Below are 17,550 nucleotides of genomic sequence, written 5' to 3' on the forward strand. Positions count from 1 at the left end.
TGCTCGTAACAGCATCTCTGTCGACACGTTAAAAGAGCCCCAAGAAATCCACTATAAATCATTGCATGTAATTCCAGAAGGGAGAAGATAGAATCTCACGGTACCTCGAATAAGGTCCATTTAAGGTACACAGAAGTTCAGGGACGTCGTTTGAAAGCGTTCTATACGAATTAAACGCGGGTGAATCGTCTCACGGAGAATTAACCACCAGGGAACACGACGGAATTGACTTTATCACGGATCTAAATTCGACGAGCGGGCCACATCGTCGTCCCGTGACCTCACAATAACGTCGATCGAAAGAATATGTGGGCCCACACGTGGGTATATACCTGATCAAACGGTTCACGCTGCTTTCATCCACCTTAATTCGACGGCTAACGTAGGTGAGGCGGGAATCATTCTTAACGAGCATGCGGGCTCCACGCTGGAAATTCCGCTCGATTTAGCGGTAATTGTTTAATTGAAGATCCTCGCCGAGACGCTGGACGAGTTAACCGATGACGCGCGGAACGTGGCCCACGGTTCGCTCACGGGCGTGCTTGCCTTTTCATATTTGTCACGATGGTTCTTTCTTTTTTTTTACGTCGCATATGCCCATCGCTCCGCTATAATAGTATTTTATTTCTTTTTCGAAATGGCACCGTTTACGAAAAGTTAACTCAAAATCACTCAAAGGAAACTAAAAATTGCGACGATTCCATGTAAAACAGGGTAGATGTCCCAATCACTGCCACCTTAAGATTGTAAATACATGTTATTTAACATAAAAATCATCTCAGTTTGGAACATAATATTATTCATCTGTTACCTTAAAAATTAAAGTCATTTTGTACAAGAGATAGAGGCTGTATAATAAAATACATTTCCTTCTTCACGTAGTCGCGTTTTTGACGCTTAATTGCACTTTTGTTTTTGAATATTAATTTTCAAGGGGTAATTATTAGGTACATACACGTACATATATTGCTTTCGTTTTTATGTAAATCAGAGTCCCAATTTAATAATAACAGTTTTCGTACACAATTCTTTATACATTACGTTTTTATTAAGTAAAATAAATAAAGTGGCAGTATTATAGAGACACTGGGAGTAATTGGAACATTTACCCTATTGTAAAGGATACTAAATAGAATAATTTTATAACGAAGAACGGATACTTTAGAAAAAAACTGGTTTTGGGCATATCAGGGTTAATTTTCTTCTGAAATTCGACCAATGTTACTTTCGTTCGTTTCGGTGTTAAACGATGACATATACCGGGTGTGATAATTAGTCTGCATCTTACGTACTTTTTCATCGAGGAACAGGATGGTTCGGTTCAGGGACGCTAGAAACTGTGGAAACAAGTGGCCTGGTAACGAGAAAGGGGGACAGTATTGTGGTCACAGGACTCCGCTTTCAATACCCATGGGAGCTTTACCTTTTTTGAAAGAGAATGGAAAATTAATCTTCACCACCAGATCAATATTTAGGGGAACGTTACACGCGCGCGCGCGCGTATGTGTGTAAGGATCGAATCGACAAAGAACGGTGTAACTTCATCGCGGTAGAAGCTTGAAACGCGGGCAAATTACAGCGAAACGCGTGACAGAAGCTACGAAGATCGTAACGATGATCTCAATTAGTGGAAACGCGTTGTTGTGCATAAACGGACAGCACCACACACAATCGCGTCAAGTGTCTCGCCGAGGACTTTATTAATCTATCTGTGGGCTGGTCGCGGTTTATGGAAAACCGACACTCCCGGTTTCTTCAGACTTGGCAGGTGTCTTGATACTCATACTCGAGGAACAATACACTGCTCAAAAGAATTAGAGGATCATGTATCGCAGAGCCACTGTGTCTGCCAGTACCTCATATAATTCCTGGGAAATTACCATTACAAAAAAAATTAGGTATTCCTTAGGTACGCTATAGACGTGAATTTATCGAATGTATGAGCATTTTCATTGGAATTTTTAATCATGGAAATCAGAAGTAATCACAGGGAGCCAAATCAGGTGAATAAAGTGGATGGGGCAAGTGCGGTTATTTGCTTCCTGGCCTAAAAATTCACGCATGGTCGCGGTAGAATAAGCAGGTGTATTATCATTGTGTGACAAGGATACTCCTAGGCGATCCCAAAAACAGATCTATTGAATATAAAATAAAGATTTTATTTTAACCAATAATACATAAGGACTGAAAATTTCAGAGTGGTTTTATAGTTATGACACGCAGTGTACGATGGCTGTTCGAATTTAATACGATATATCGTCAATCCTGTTGTTTTTCAGACGTACCACGTATGGCGCCAGGACCATACGAGAATTTTACGATTCGAAAATTCTGCGCTTCTGCGTTCTGTGTCTCGAATACACATCACTGGCTGCGATCCAGACTCACGAACCGCGCCGGCCGATCGTTCGGCACGGGGGTGAAAATCGTGGCACGTGACCCCGCGGGTGTACGCGCACACACAGAGGGGGGAGGCCTCCACCGGCCCCGTCCCGTTCTCAGCGAGTTACCTTTACCGCGTTTACTATTCTCCTATTGTGCACGACTGCCATACGGGACCGTGCAAAGGAAGCTGCCCAGAGAGAGAGAGAGAGAGAGAGAGAGAGAGAGAGAGAGAGAAAGATCGCGCGTGACTCATCCAGCCATTGGGAGCATTGGCGTAGAACCAACCCCCATGAAGGATTTGTCGGTGTGTGACGATTGTCAGGGTGTTTCGTCACTCGTGAACGTTTCGATGACAGTAACAGCATTGCCAGACTCGGCGATTTATCGTAATCTGAATGATTTTCGTACTAAAACTTCCGATGAATTTTCCGAAGAAATCGCAAATCACAAATTGGACGATTTCGAATTTATGTACATTATATATACTTCTATATGTATAATTCATTATACAGGGTGCACCACGAAACGTGATCAACGGAACCGAGCACATGGCATTATTCCCAAATATCGCAAAACACCTGAGTTCGTTTCTTATTCCGTCGGATAGAAGACTGAAAGGCCGAGGTGGTTTTGAGCGTCGCAACGACGTCGTTTCGTAATTCAAAGTGACTACCCCCGCCCCCTCAGTGCTGTTCCATTTTTCAAACGGACCAGGGCGAAAGACGCCGTCGATCGTTCCTATTCCGAACGCCTAGCCGGCCTGGCGGTCTGGCAATTGTATTTCATTTTAAATGGTCGTTTCGTCGCGCGCTCGGCTTTCCCGCGTAACGATTTTCCTTTGTTCAACCCGCGATGATAAAAGGAACACGCGGCACGTCGGTCACAGGGAAACGCGTTCTGGCTCGCGTCCCTCGCCTCGCCTCGTCTTCGCTTCGCACGACGATCGTAATAACGGACGATCATTACGTGGACGTGTCTTCTTGGCATGGTCGTTTATGTCGGTCACACGGGCTTACCAGTTACCAGACGCGGCGACGTTAGATCGAATTAATTCGTCGCCTGACGACGCCGTCGGGATGCGGGCGGTCCGCTGCGGAATTTCGGGCAATCGTCGGGAATTCCATCGGTACGAGTCGGTCCGAGGAACAGGAAGCACTTTAATCTTTACGTCCTGGAGACACTCGGCGTCCAGCCGAGGAAATGGAAACAGGTAATCCCGTTCTTTTTCGTTCGATCTACGATCCAATCGAAGATGAATCGTTTGTGAAGTAGAAAGGAAATCGGGTACATTGTAGGTACATACATAACAGACTAAGAATACTGTATTGGATTTATGTATGTACCGATCGCTACATAGGGTACCGATCACTCTATCGTTTTACCGGAGTCATCGAAGTTTTTGTAATCGAACAATAAATTTGTGTGTTGTGAAAAGCATTCGTTTGATAAGCAGACTGGAGATATCTACACGTTTCCACACGTTAAAGTATGGACATTTAATTTGGAATCATCTTGTGTATATTCGTTTACAGTAAATCCTCGATGAATGCTCGAAGACTTCTCGGCACTGAACATTAAATATTTCATAAACTACAGGCCATGTGCGGTTGAAATAATTATCATTGGCTTTCGAATTCCAAGCTCTATCACTGTGCTCCAATAGGTGACGGAAACAGGATCAAAAATGACCGTGGAAATTCAGCTTTTCACTCCATGTGGTCAAATATGTAAGAATTCAAGAATTCGTTGAACGTCAAAATTCAACGAAAATCCTTCTGCCTACGTCACTGTACACCCAAGCCCCGATGCATCAGTCCGGCTTGCATCTGTATGTATTTACGTCGAGGGGGAGGGGAACCCCTATGTGACATCATCCCCCTCCATACGTGCGCGGCACGATTCGTTTCGCTGGGCTGACTTCTGTCGCCTAACTCCAAAACACCCCTGGACCCTGCCACCTCCCTTTACCTTTAATCTTTATCAATCCATCCAGCCGAGCCAGAATCGAACCCACGGACCAAGGAACGGACGGCGCCGCGCATTATTCACGCCCGATAGCTCCTCAACCCTCCGCGTTCTACGAGCCCACACCACCACCACCACCGCCGCCGTTGCCGCCACCCCTTGGCTGTCCGCTAAATACTTTCTGTCGTGTTCACCGCTTACTCTGTTCTTTGCTCTGTCCATCGAAGATCTTTTGCCCCAGGGAGAGTCGTGAGAACGCTATAGGGGGTGACGTAGAAGATATGTATTCGAATCTATGGACGTGTACGTTACAGTTCAAAAGTTTCCGGTCACTTGTCATTCGAGAATATTATTACATATTGTTGTTATAGAGAGTGTTTCAAATATAAGCTGAAATATTTTAAAAAGTGGTAGGAGCGTTTAACCCTTGTGTGGGCAACCAAAATATTCACGGTTATTGAGCAATAGGAATACCCCTACTCTGACAGATTAGATAAACATAGATAATTTTACTTCCACCCTTTTCCGAAACTCTTAGTTTTCTCTTCTTATAATATACCAAGTGCTGTTTTAGACAAAAGCATAAAATACTGTACAAGGAAATTAAGAAGTGGGTACCTGGGTGCCCGGGTACCCAATTGCCTACTCAAGGGTTAAATGGAACAGAATGTCCTGTCACGTTGTGTCCGATTTTCTTTTATTTTACATTTCAGATCATATATTATTGCTTAGAATACTTAGACTTATATCTCGGGAAACGTGATTTCTGAAACGAAGAAAGAAACGATTGTTCAGTGTCAATACAAGGTGGCTCGAATTTACAAATTGTGCCTGAAGGAAACCGGTTGCAGTGGCTCCGACACCATTTCACGATGAAATGTTTATCCTGAAGAAAATCCATCGTCATACAAGCATTTATCATAAAGCGTACGAAATGTGTTCCATTTATTGAATTAAACGCATTTTTCATGTTACGCTTGTTCATTTTTCACCGCCATGTTGAAAGTAGCGCCTAATATAACGAAGACACCATGGCGACCATAAAACAGGTCCCGTCGACATGATAACGGAGTTGTATAGGCGGACAGGTGGGTGGAGCCTCGTGAACACCGGGAACCAATGATTGCTACCTGTACAATCATTTGCCTTCGTTTCTTTACCTGAGTCAGAGACAGGTGGCTTTGTGAGAGCACAAAAGAATTCGGAGGTCCTACCGCGCAACCTGAAAGACAACCCCTCAGACATAAATTCAATTCAGACTCAACCCTCCTTCCCCTCCAAAGTCCAAGGAGTTACACCCCTCGGTTAGAGAGAAAGTTGCGAAAGCATTAAATGTTTCGAGCCTCTTACAATTGTTGATTCTACAAATATAATGTATTAAACTTCATTTTTTTCAACAAGATACTCTTGACCCGTCTTTGTGATGTAATATTTTATATACGTTATGTTTATAAATAAAATAATATATAAAATGTTTATAATTTTTCAATTTCTGTGTAGATCACTCATGTGGTAGGACAGTTAAATTCTTACAAAACAACCATACATGCGATGACTTCGAAATTTCAATATTTATACAAATCTTTTAGAGAAATGGCTGCGCGGTAAGTCCTTATAATTTTAGAATTTGTTCAGGTATTTTATAGTTTGAAAATAAATAATACATGCTAACAGCTGATGTATATATATATTGTACAACGTTAAAATAAAAAGAACATATTATCGAATAATATATCAAACAATATTGTATCAGATAAACTATGTTATTCACCAGGATCAATTATTCATATTATTCAAATACTGATCGTTGCAACTTTAAAACAGATTTCAACACTAAAATGTTTTCAACTGCGTCTTTTATAATATTAAAAATTCTTTTAACTCTTCCAAGCAATGAAATAATCTATTATTAATAAATTGTTATTACCGTTTATCAAGTAAACGTGGTTTGCTATTTAAATTCAGAAAAGAACCTAACTTCCGGGCACTATGTTGATTCACGCAGTCTTTTGTCGCTGGAGCGTTCTCAAAGGAATCCATTTGTCTGCTCATTGTACAAGGTCTCCACCAATCGCGCTCGGCCAGCATGTCCACCAATCAGCGGCTCGATGACCGTGGACTAAATGTTTCTCGAACGCATATTCACTGACGAGCAAACTCGGTTTTCTCTAGGGGAAAAAGCAATGTATATAAGTGTAAGGGCCTCTTACCACTTGATATCAGAAATTACTAAAATTTATGTTAAATTAATGTGCGATTTAACATTTGTTTCAGTACTTGAAATAAATTTACCAAGTGGTAGGAAGCCTTTCTCTTACGGCACTTTTTCCCCTAACGGAAGCCGAGTTTGCTCGCGAGGGTACCGCCATTAAGAAAGTTTCTCGAATTTTACTACATTGGAGGAAACACGAATAATTTTTGGGAATATCGATCCCTTTGAGAGTTCTCTTATATGGTTTACTGAGGCTGTGTAGTCGAGACAATTTAAGAAGGTTCTACAGACGCGACAAAATTAGCCAAGTGAAATTGGAAAAAGTTAGATAAATATGACTGTTCGAACGGACCTATCAGCGTTTCGCGAGTGTGACCCGTGATTCCTTGCGCGTTGGAGTACAGATCGTACAGACCAAGGTTTCCCGATCGGTCGTCGTAGTTTGAGGAGGTGAAAAGTGTGGCGGTGCTCGCTTTACTGTTCTTTATGAAATCTTATATTTAACGAACGAACTCCTTTCACAGCCGTAAGTAATAACTCGATTATCTAACGCCTTTAGATCGTCCCTGGAATCGCATGGCTGCGACGTTATAATCAGAGAGAACGAGAGACGATTCCAGGCGAACGTCACTCTTTCTATCCCCCGTCTATGCCAAAAATGTCCGATTTTAGCTAGTCTGTTATAGAATATAGAATCTCTCGAAGGTAAAGACGTAGAATTGTGCGGTAATACGGTTTTCACCGCATCACGCTACCAAAGCAGTATCTTCGAGAAGATACACCCCACCCCCGACCATCGCTGCCGATTAATACCTAACCCTCAATAGCCCATTGTCAGGCAGTCTCAAGGTATTCTTGGATCCAGAGATGGTCACATATGAATGGTTTTGTAATTGAAATATATCTGAACTGGCAAATACTCGTATTGAATATTCAAATAAATTGAGAAAAGCAGTTTGTAATCTATGATAATGAAATATTCAAATACACTTGTATTGTGCACTCAATAATACTGTGGAATATCAAATACTTCTGTAATTTAATATTTAATTCATTGTCAAATTTCAAATACAGTAACGTCTTGCTTAATATCTGATCAAACAACGAATATTTATGCACCTTATTATTTATCCACGAATTATGCAGAGGGTGTTTATAAAACTGTGGGACACTATTACAGAGTGAATTGTACATGGCAAACTAAAACGAAAGTCACGAACGACGAAATCGGGTTCGTGGCTTCATTTTCGAGGTATTGTTGAAAATACGAGTAAAATACGCATGAAATACATTTGACGCGACGAGTTATACTACTCGAACAGCCGATTCCCAGCTGATACACGAGTTCGATTGATGACCTAGTGAAACTAAATTAAATAAAATGGGATGAATGAAACCAACTCGTGAAACATTGGGAAAGCACGGTTTTCAAGTAGAATAACCGGTCGCATCAAACGTATTTTACACGCATTTCGTCTATATTTTCAATAATTAATAACTCCAAAACGAAACTTCGAACGTAGTTTCGTCATTCTTGATTTTCGTTCAAGTTTGGCATGTAGAATACACCCTGTGAAAGTGTTCTACACTTTTATTAACACCCTGTATGTTATTCTTGTTTTTAGATGTCAACTGCAACCACACATAAATACCGTTACAAAAATGCGGGACTAGACTCACAAGAATTAAGGAGACGCAGGGAGGAGGAAGGTGTGCAATTAAGAAAACAGAAAAGAGAGCAACAATTGTCAAAGAGGCGCAATGTTCCTAACATTGATGCTGATGAGGACACTATTGCAACAGATGAATCATTAGTTCCAACACCTCAATCGGTACTTCCTTCTAATTATGAGTCAATAACACCAAAAAGGATTCACAAGTCTATTTATAGTCATGTAATTGAGTTAAATAAAAATTGTGTATTTGTAGCAATCTCCGTCTATTACACCTGAAATGGTTCAGGCATTATATAGTCCTGATCCTGAAAAACAATTGTCAGCTTCTCAAAAGTTTAGAAAAATGTTATCAAGGGAGCCGAATCCACCCATAGGAGAAGTTGTAGGAACAGGAATTGTACCTAGATTCGTGGAATTGTTAAAAAATAGTACAAACTGTACTCTACAAGTTGGTACACTTGAAAATATTCTGTATAGCTACATTTTATATACATGAAACTAGACTGTACATGATAATTTCAGTTTGAAGCTGCTTGGGCTTTAACAAATATAGCGAGTGGAACGTCTCAACAAACGCACGTAGTTATAGAGGCTGGGGCTGTGCCCGTCTTTATATCGTTACTTAGTTGCGAATCGGAAGACGTTCAGGAGCAATCCGTATGGGCATTGGGCAATATCGCAGGAGACAGTCCTGAGTGTAGAGACCATGTATTAGACAGTGGGATTCTCGCTCCTCTTCTACAGTAAGTTTTTATAAGAATAATAGATAACTCGGTGAGTTACTTATGTTTATGTTTTAAACATATCAATCCTATTACTTCTAATTTTATTAACCCTGCCATGGCACAAAAATTCTCTGAATTATCAAATGATACCATGAGTTATTTATCAATCCGATTTTCATGTGTTTTACATATTTAAAAAATTTTGTAAAAATCTATAGATATATTCTCAGATGTCTTCTAAATACACCTTTCTTAAAATTAGCTGCAGAAATATTATGGTATGAACTTAACAGAGGACTTAGGAAAATGTTTCATTTCTCATCTTTATTCCATTCAACTGAATCATTGTCATCCATTTTTTAGAATACTTACTAAGCCAACGCGACTTACAATGACGCGTAACGCGGTATGGGCATTATCGAATCTTTGTCGGGGCAAGAATCCGGTGCCGGTTTTCGAGAAAGTCGCCCCATGTCTACCGGTTCTAGCACATGTTCTTAATCATTCAGACAGCGACGTTCTCGCTGATGCTTGTTGGGCTCTCTCTTATTTAAGTGACGGTCCGAATGACAAGATTCAAGCGGTTATAGATGCGGGTGTATGCAGGCGTCTGGTCGAATTACTTATGTAAGCTTCTAAATTTGTATATTATGTGTATAATATAACATAATTTTGGCGTATATTAACGATAAGAAAATTGTAAACATCAGGCATGAGCAGAATAACGTAATAAGCGCAGCTCTCCGCGCAGTGGGAAACATAGTGACGGGAGACGACGTACAAACGCAAGTCGTTCTCAACTGTAATGTGCTGACTTGTCTGCTACATCTCTTAAACTCGTCTCGAGATCCGGTTCGTAAGGAGGCTTGCTGGACAGTCTCTAACATCACAGCAGGAAATCCTCAACAAATTCAGGTTCGTATTGACTTCACATAAGTATCGCATTCGATGTTTCATACAAAATTTCATAAAAATATAAATTACATAAGGTTATGAATGTCAAGAATTATTGCCGTTATCTGGACATTATTTAATTAGTCGATTTTTTCACAGACTGTCATCGACGTTCAGATATTCCCCGTTCTAATTGACATTTTGGGAAAAGCCGAATTTAAAACACGAAAAGAGGCAGCATGGGCAATCACTAATGCTACCAGTGGTGGTACACCTGAACAAATCAGTTACCTCGTGAAAGAAGGATGCATTCCACCGTTGTGCGATTTATTGACAGTGATGGATCCTAAGATCATCCAGGTTGCATTGAACGGTTTAGAAAACATTCTCCGTCTCGGTGAACAGGATGCCATACACAGCGGTATCAACCAGTATGCGTTAGCAATCGAGGAATGTTACGGTGAGTGATACAATTATAGAGGATAGGAAATTAGTGGAAATGCAATTTGTACAGAAGGTTTTAGTTTAAACCGTATTGTGGTGTTTCAGGCCTAAACAAAATCGAATTTTTGCAATCTCATTCGAACATAGAAATTTATCAAAAGGCCTTCGACATAATCGAACGATACTTCGGTTCCGAGGAAGAGGACACGCGAATCGTGCCCACTATTGACTCGCAGGGACAACAGTTTCAATTCGGAACGACCGACTCATCTCAGCTTCCGGTTGAAGGCTTCGAGTTTTAATGGATTGATTTTAACTGAGACTCCGAATGTATCTCCGGATTCGATCTTGTTTCGTTCGTTGCGTTTACAGTTAGTTCTCGTAACGGGACAATCTCTGAAATTACAGAATCGATCAGACGCAAAAAGTGGTATATTTATACATATACATTGAATTCGTTTGTATCCGAAAGCAAAAGAAATAATATCAATAACCTCTCGAAGTGATCAGTTTTTTCTGCTCTTGGCAATGAGAAATGAGTATAAAAAAATGTTTGTACGCAGTTATCTTAAATGGTTTTCTCTTACTTTGTATCTACACACCATACACAACTGGCATTGTTTTAAGTTCCGCCTATGCCAAATTTCGGACGATGCTTTCAATCGAGCTTTGAAATGATTTGGACAGGGTCCAATTTATCTTTTTCGGAAAATGCATAAAACATGAAACATATGTAATATGGAACACGTTCAGTTTATCTTTGAACAAGCAAAAAATTAACAAACATCTTTAGCGCTTAAGTAGAAACGGATAAGTACGGAAACAATGATCAGGACGATTTACTGCTATATAGAGGCACACCCGTGCCTCATACGACGTATGACTGACTCTGTATTACGAAAAAGAACTTGCACAACCGGCAAGACGTTAACGACTGAAGTACGCGACTACGTAGCCAACACGGACAACATTACGCAACGCGGTACTCACATCCTTACTACACTAGGTAGGAACATGACCAATTAAACTTTTTTACTGTAAATACGTATCTTGTAATTTTAAGGCTATTCTATACAGAGTGCCCTTAAGAAACGAAACAACGTTTACGTCAAATTATCGATTATTACTTCCTTTCCGATTTCTATCATGTATATTAATTAACGGTTACTATGATTTTATAGCGTATCGGCGATATATTGCATACAACTAAATTGTACTGTGTAATTTCAATACGTTGAAAATTGCGAAATGTTTAATGATTAGTCGTATCAAATTGTGGTTATAAAATAACAGATGATTTCTCTATTGAAGAAATTCTATTGCACAGATCATGCTTGTACAAAATTATTTGTGCATATATCTTTTGGGAATACGTTTCCATTTTTGTTATACATTAACTCGAATTTTGCAAGCTATAATGAGGATCGATCGAATTGCGATTGTACAGCATACGAAATTTTGGACATTCTGTATAAAAGGTCTGTGACTGTATAAAATGTATTTATTATTTAGGTTTGACGGTACCATACTATATTATACAAGATAATATAAATATATATTACCTACTTTTAGTTACTGACTTGAATTATTAGGACAGAAAAGGACTGTATTATAAGAATCCCGTGAGCGACCACTTTGCTAATGGCGCCATTTTTAGCAAGGTGCGCACTTACGAGTACTTGTTGCCAATTTATAAAATGCTTACCAAAATAGGATATAAGCATATTGGAAACAGATTTGTCATTTTATGTTGCGCATGCTATTTTTAAATAAAATGTGATAAAAGTATCTTAGAAACTTTATTATACAGAGTGAAGTCACGAGACACGGAACGTCTGAATATCTATGTTGCAATTTAAAAGTACAGAAAAATGCATGAAACAAAAGTTGCATCTTTTTTACATACTTTTAAAATCATCACAGACATTCAGATGTATTTTTCGAGTTTCATTCTGTATATCAATACTCAGATACAAATTGTATTGATAAATTTGCTTGATCTTCCTTTATTACATATGTAAATGTACCTTTTAAGTAAACTACCGAAGTTTGATAAGAAAATGATAATTTTGTAACTTATTCAATTATGTTCGGCTGTAAAATTAAAATTCTTTGTGGATATTCTTCAAAAGTTTTTTTTTTGTATGTTTAATTATCTGAAGATTTTAATTAAAACGGAATTTTTTTTTCCGTCAAAGACGCATTGTAAATTGGCAATTTGAGATACGAATAACGTTACGTTGACCACAGATCGACATACACGATAACACGAACGTACAATGTGACACATACAAAGTGAACCTACTCATTGTATTTTACTTTAAAGCTGAAGACATATGTCACTTAAGAGCGTAAATTGAAATCATGCCAGAGGCATCGATCTTGTTGTTATATTTTTTGAAAATTTGTAGGAACCGCCAAATCACTATCGGGTATCTCTATCTAAAGATGTTGATTTTCTGTACTGTCATTTGACGAAGTGAAATAAAGTTGAATATTAATACACATGTATTGGTATTTATTCAACATTTAATACAAAAATACATTCTATATATAACCATTGTGCAATTTATTAATCTTATAGTTTAATCACACGTTGCACAACTTCCTAGAAAATCACAGTCTGTTATATTTAGAAACCAAGCATTTTTTCATATTGAAACGTGTACTTGACTCTGGTAATACTGGCACAATAACTCCATCAGTCAGCCTAGTTACCAAAGGATCCAGAATATCTTTATCTATTTTCCCTGATAATTTTTTAAATATTTGCTTGTCAATGAATTCTAATTCACTTTGCGATGGCTTGTATTCATCAATAATTATTGTTATTATATAAATAGCTTTTTTAATCAAGGGTCTTTGTCTGTCACAGAAGTTATGAAACGCTTTTATTGCTTCTGTATTGATACTCAATAAATCTTGAATGATCTAGAACATGAAAAAAAAATAATAATTCAATGTAACATAACCAGTAAGAGAAACTACTATCTACCTTCTACGGAAAATACAAGACTTTAAGGAACTACTTACTACTACCCGCTTTTGTGAAATCTTTACTTTGAAGTTATAAATAGTTTCTCCAACATCATTTGGAAAATCTTTGGGTGTTAAACTTAAGTAATCATTGCTACCTAAAATTGTACCACTTACTTCTCCAAGCATTTGTGCTAAGCAATTCAAAGTATCTATTTCATTTCCAAACAATGTAATAACTGTTGGTTTCTCAGGATATAAAACTGCATCATATATACCAGATGCTATATCATTCCAGATATTCGATTTTTGGTGATTAAATTGTGTCTGAACAATATGCATTCGTTCATCTAATAGTTTATCTATTGTAACTAAATCTATATTACTTGTTTCTGATTGAGTTGCTTCATTATGGATTAATATATAGAAAAATATACATAGAACTATAATGATAGCAAGACTTGTACAAAATAAATTATTGTAATTTTTATCTATTTTTTTAGACTGACTTTGAACTATAGGTACTTGGCTATAGCTACTCAAAGAAGTGCTAGTAATATTGAAAGATCGACTTGTATTTATACTTTGAAAGCTTCTTTCACGCACTTGTGTTGTTAGAGAAGAATTACGTGTACTAGAAAAAGGACATTCTGGTGTGAAGCTTTGTGATAGATTATTTAATGATTTGTTATTGGCATCATCACTATAATCATCCACATCATCACTATAATCATCCTCATCATCACTGTAATCATCATCATTAGCATGATCAAGAAAGTTCTTAGTTTGTTCTTTGATATCGCACACAGTCCTCATTATTGATGAATTATCAGAATTTTTTAAATGATAAGGATGATTGTTCCCTGTAAATGTATTAAATTTTCTTAAAGGTCGTCGTGCTTTAGGAACAGGTGGTTGAAAACATTCTAATACTTCATTTTTAAGCTGAAAAAGATTTTTGTTACGTACATTCTATTGATAACTGTTCAAATAATTTTCTACAAAAACATTCTATCACCCGTACAAGTATTCATATTCGTTCCCCAAATAATAAATATATATACATACATCGAGATCCTTCATGTTTACACAGTCATCAAAAAAGTTAATTGTACACTTTCAGACAAATGCCTTGGAAGAGTATTTTATTTCCAAAATTATCAAATTTTACAAATCATTCCTAACTCGATTTATATAATTGAATTTAACCGAACGTTATTTTTTGAAAAGCACTTGTGAGTGACAATTACATTACTGTTGATATTTGAGGTTGTATCTCAAGGAACTGTATATATACAAACAGTACGTTTCGGTCAGTTTTCGTATACATTATGTAACTGACAGAAACACATTGTTTCGTAGCAGCTCTTAACTTACGTATGCACATATAAGGATTCTGTTGTAAATATTCTATAAACATACATAAACATTTCGTGAATTATATTTTTCGACATTTCGTATTGGCTATCCTGCAATCAAACACACTTCATGTGCGAAAAAAAAGTAATAAATTACTATGTGTAATTTGAAAATTGATGCGGGAAATACAACACCGGTATACATGGAACTTCGACTACTTTTAAAGTTATAACAATCTCATTGCTGTGCTTACATATTATTTTCTTAAGATTTTCATATAATTCAAGAGACTATGATACTTTTTATTATGTTATTATTTCTACGTATCTATTAATTACATTGATAATAAAAACTTCCGCTTGTAAAAGTTATATAATAATTTATTTTATTTATCAATTATCCTGAATTGTAATAAATGTTATGGTCGCGCAGAAACGATCTATATAAATATCTATATATGTACAAAATTATGGCGCGTTTGGTCTTCGGAATTTCGTAACATTAAATTTTTACTCAATTAAAATAACTTTGGAACTCAAGCATTCTTCCTAATTAAGGAAACCTAATTATTTCTTGTAACAAGACTACTGAATACTAGACACGATAATAAACATGCTTTTTCGAAACGGTCGCATACTAAGTCCATAAGACTAGTATTATTCAATTAGAAATTGCAAACTCTTTTCCTAAAGTTCAATTTATTTATACAATTAAAATATAATAAAAAATGTCATGAAATATGCAAATGTTGTCGAAAATGTAATTACTAAGCAGGGAAAATTTTCATTTAACTCGAAGCTGCTAGAAGGAAGAATCGTCGATGTTGAAAAATATTCACCATTGGTGCCAACATTGAGGCATATGAACTGTAACGGAATGTGTTGCCGAGAGAAACATACTTCTACCGATTTAATAAACGATCAGAAGGATTGTTCGTTCGAAGCAGTCGTATTAAATACCTGTTTTTCAGAATTCAAAGGCTATTTTATGACAGTTTCATGGTGACGACATGGGTGTTAATCCGTTAAAGAAAATATGCCATTGGGGGCCGCTTACTGCTCTCGGTATGTGTATCGAAGATATCAGTTTACATCCATACTTTATGATATTTAATGGGAACGAACATTTGTATTCGCATGGATACTTAAAAACGTTATTATTTTGAGTAAAATGTTTACACCTCGGTTGAATTCTACCACTGTGCTTAGAAGAAATTGAACGGGAATATATGATGATGAACTTGACAGATAACTGCTTCCATTTTGTTTCATATGCTTACGTACGACAGAGACCCGCGAAATTTAAATTATCCTTCAATGTATTTACTTATGTAACTATGAATTTTTATATGTAGATATTAATATCATTAATATAATCTTGTTCATTATGTGTTTTAGGAATTATAAAAGTAATCACATTGATGACAATACATTGTAGTAGACAGTGTTGGCCACCACAGGAAAGTTTGTTTGGAGCAATTAATTTTACACTTTTCTTTTGTCTCAGTGGATCGACTCTTTTCCATTTCATCAGCTCCATTTATGAAGGGCCTGGATTCCTTCCCTTAAAATGGATGCCGGTACTATACATGTACATTTTAATATATTTACTTCATGTATTTACATTAAATTCATGTTATGCATTTATCATTTCAGAACAGAGCAACAGATACACAGTTTTTACAATATTGTTTTGTATGTGAAGGCTACAAAGCACCAAGAACTCATCATTGCAGAAAGTGTGAGATTCTATTGATTTAATTATTGCTGATGATTTAATATATTTCTTTAACTCCTAATTTTCAGGTGGTCGTTGTGTGATGAAGATGGACCATCACTGTCCATGGATAAACAATTGTGTGGGACATTATAATCATGGACATTTTACAGCTTTTTTGGCAAGTGGAGTAGGTGGTTGCAGTGTTTCTACTTTCACCTTAGTTTCTTGGGTGATGACTGTGCTATCTTTAAAACCATTATCATTTCCTCCACCTTCTGTGTTCATTCTAATATTAGTAATCGTTAGTATTGGTTTGTCCATTGGTGTTGTTCTTGCTGTAGGGACCTTACTTTATTTTCAGGTAAAAGTTTGATTTTATCATTCTATTTATAGTGATAGACAGATAACTATATGTCAAATTTTTGCAGTTGTTGGCTATAATTAGAAATCGAACAGAAATCGAAGCTTGGATTACAGAAAAGGCCCATTACAGAAGATTTGGTACTAAAGATAAATTTATTTACCCATATTCTAAAGGATGGCGTTTTAATGTACAACATGTTCTTACATGGGATTGCACACCAGTTGGGGATGGTATTAATTGGCCTGTGATCGATGGCTGTGATCAATATACACTAACAGTAATCTCTTCTACATTCATCCACAAGTAGAATTCTTTGCTAAGGGACTCAATTAAAATTTGAAGCGTGATTATTTTCATATTTCAGCTAGAACAATTAGCACAAAAGAAAGACAAACGAAAGAGAGCTAAAACTTACAGAATCATAGAAGATGTATCTGGATCACGATTACCATTTAGACATGGTTGGGGTGTATTTTGCCATCCACCTTGTACCGATGAACCACGTATTAAGCTTAAAGTTGGGGACATTGTGATTGTGACAAGATGGAGAAAGTATGTTTCAAGTCTTTCAAATTACCGATTATTTAATTATATAGTATTGTTATAACAAAATCGTTTCACATTGCAAGATTTTTTCCTGTAGGTTATTATATAAGGTTACATATTAAGGGCAATAACAAATTCTTTTGTAGATATTGGTTGTTTGGAGAGAGAAAAGAGGATGATCAGAACGAGAAGCATATGCGAAATAAGGGTTGGTTCCCACGACCTTGCGCGATCGAAGTGATTGAAAACGACGCGTATTCTTTTCCTTCGACGACGTCGGATTGA

At 37.2% G+C, this 17,550-nt stretch overlaps 3 protein-coding genes across 4 annotated transcripts; 2 read left to right on the forward strand and 1 right to left on the reverse strand.

Annotated features, from left to right (window-relative positions):
• The first annotated feature begins 6,908 nt into the window (after positions 1–6,908).
• On the forward strand, positions 6,909–11,401 carry LOC107188006 (importin subunit alpha-7-like). 2 transcript variants are annotated; one of them, XM_015576220.1, is made up of 9 exons: positions 6,909–7,088; positions 7,249–7,411; positions 8,188–8,394; positions 8,492–8,686; positions 8,761–8,981; positions 9,327–9,590; positions 9,674–9,878; positions 10,017–10,317; positions 10,407–11,401. In XM_015576220.1, exons 3-9 carry the CDS (start codon positions 8,188–8,190, stop codon positions 10,601–10,603), a joined length of 1,590 nt encoding a protein of 529 aa, XP_015431706.1. In that variant the 5' UTR covers positions 6,909–7,088; positions 7,249–7,411; the 3' UTR covers positions 10,604–11,401. The 2 variants fall into 2 exon arrangements, with proteins under 2 accessions (XP_015431706.1, XP_015431705.1); XM_015576219.1 differs by lacking the exon at positions 7,249–7,411.
• Positions 11,402–12,888: 1,487 nt separating this feature from the next.
• LOC107187959 lies at positions 12,889–14,475 on the reverse strand. Its single transcript, XM_015576168.1, has 4 exons — positions 14,346–14,475; positions 13,787–14,140; positions 13,335–13,669; positions 12,889–13,232 (listed from the first exon to the last, which is right to left on the reverse strand). Exons 2-4 carry the CDS (start codon positions 14,091–14,093, stop codon positions 12,918–12,920), a joined length of 957 nt encoding a protein of 318 aa, XP_015431654.1. The 5' UTR covers positions 14,094–14,140; positions 14,346–14,475; the 3' UTR covers positions 12,889–12,917.
• A 1,013-nt stretch (positions 14,476–15,488) lies between these two features.
• LOC107187961 (palmitoyltransferase ZDHHC6) lies at positions 15,489–17,550 on the forward strand. The gene is made up of 7 exons (XM_015576169.1): positions 15,489–15,700; positions 16,034–16,215; positions 16,292–16,376; positions 16,442–16,716; positions 16,784–16,996; positions 17,084–17,271; positions 17,412–17,550. Exons 1-7 carry the CDS (start codon positions 15,646–15,648, stop codon positions 17,548–17,550), a joined length of 1,137 nt encoding a protein of 378 aa, XP_015431655.1. The 5' UTR covers positions 15,489–15,645.

This window comes from Dufourea novaeangliae, unplaced genomic scaffold (assembly GCF_001272555.1).
Source record: "Dufourea novaeangliae isolate 0120121106 unplaced genomic scaffold, ASM127255v1 scaffold109, whole genome shotgun sequence".
Lineage (NCBI taxonomy): Eukaryota > Metazoa > Arthropoda > Insecta > Hymenoptera > Halictidae > Dufourea > Dufourea novaeangliae.

Coding starts and splice junctions, on each gene's coding strand:
- LOC107188006 (XM_015576220.1), top strand. CDS start 8,188: ATGTCAACTGCAACCACACATAAATACCGTTACAAAAATGCGGGACTA. Junction 8,395..8,491: donor TAGTTCCAACACCTCAATCG/GTACTTCCTTCT, acceptor GTGTATTTGTAG/CAATCTCCGTCTATTACACC. Junction 8,982..9,326: donor ATTCTCGCTCCTCTTCTACA/GTAAGTTTTTAT, acceptor TCCATTTTTTAG/AATACTTACTAAGCCAACGC.
- LOC107187959 (XM_015576168.1), bottom strand. CDS start 14,093: ATGAGGACTGTGTGCGATATCAAAGAACAAACTAAGAACTTTCTTGAT. Junction 13,670..13,786: donor CCAAGTACCTATAGTTCAAA/GTCAGTCTAAAA, acceptor CAACTCAATCAG/AAACAAGTAATATAGATTTA. Junction 13,233..13,334: donor TTTCACAAAAGCGGGTAGTA/GTAAGTAGTTCC, acceptor TTCATGTTCTAG/ATCATTCAAGATTTATTGAG.
- LOC107187961 (XM_015576169.1), top strand. CDS start 15,646: ATGGGTGTTAATCCGTTAAAGAAAATATGCCATTGGGGGCCGCTTACT. Junction 16,216..16,291: donor TTCCCTTAAAATGGATGCCG/GTACTATACATG, acceptor TTATCATTTCAG/AACAGAGCAACAGATACACA. Junction 16,717..16,783: donor GGACCTTACTTTATTTTCAG/GTAAAAGTTTGA, acceptor AAATTTTTGCAG/TTGTTGGCTATAATTAGAAA.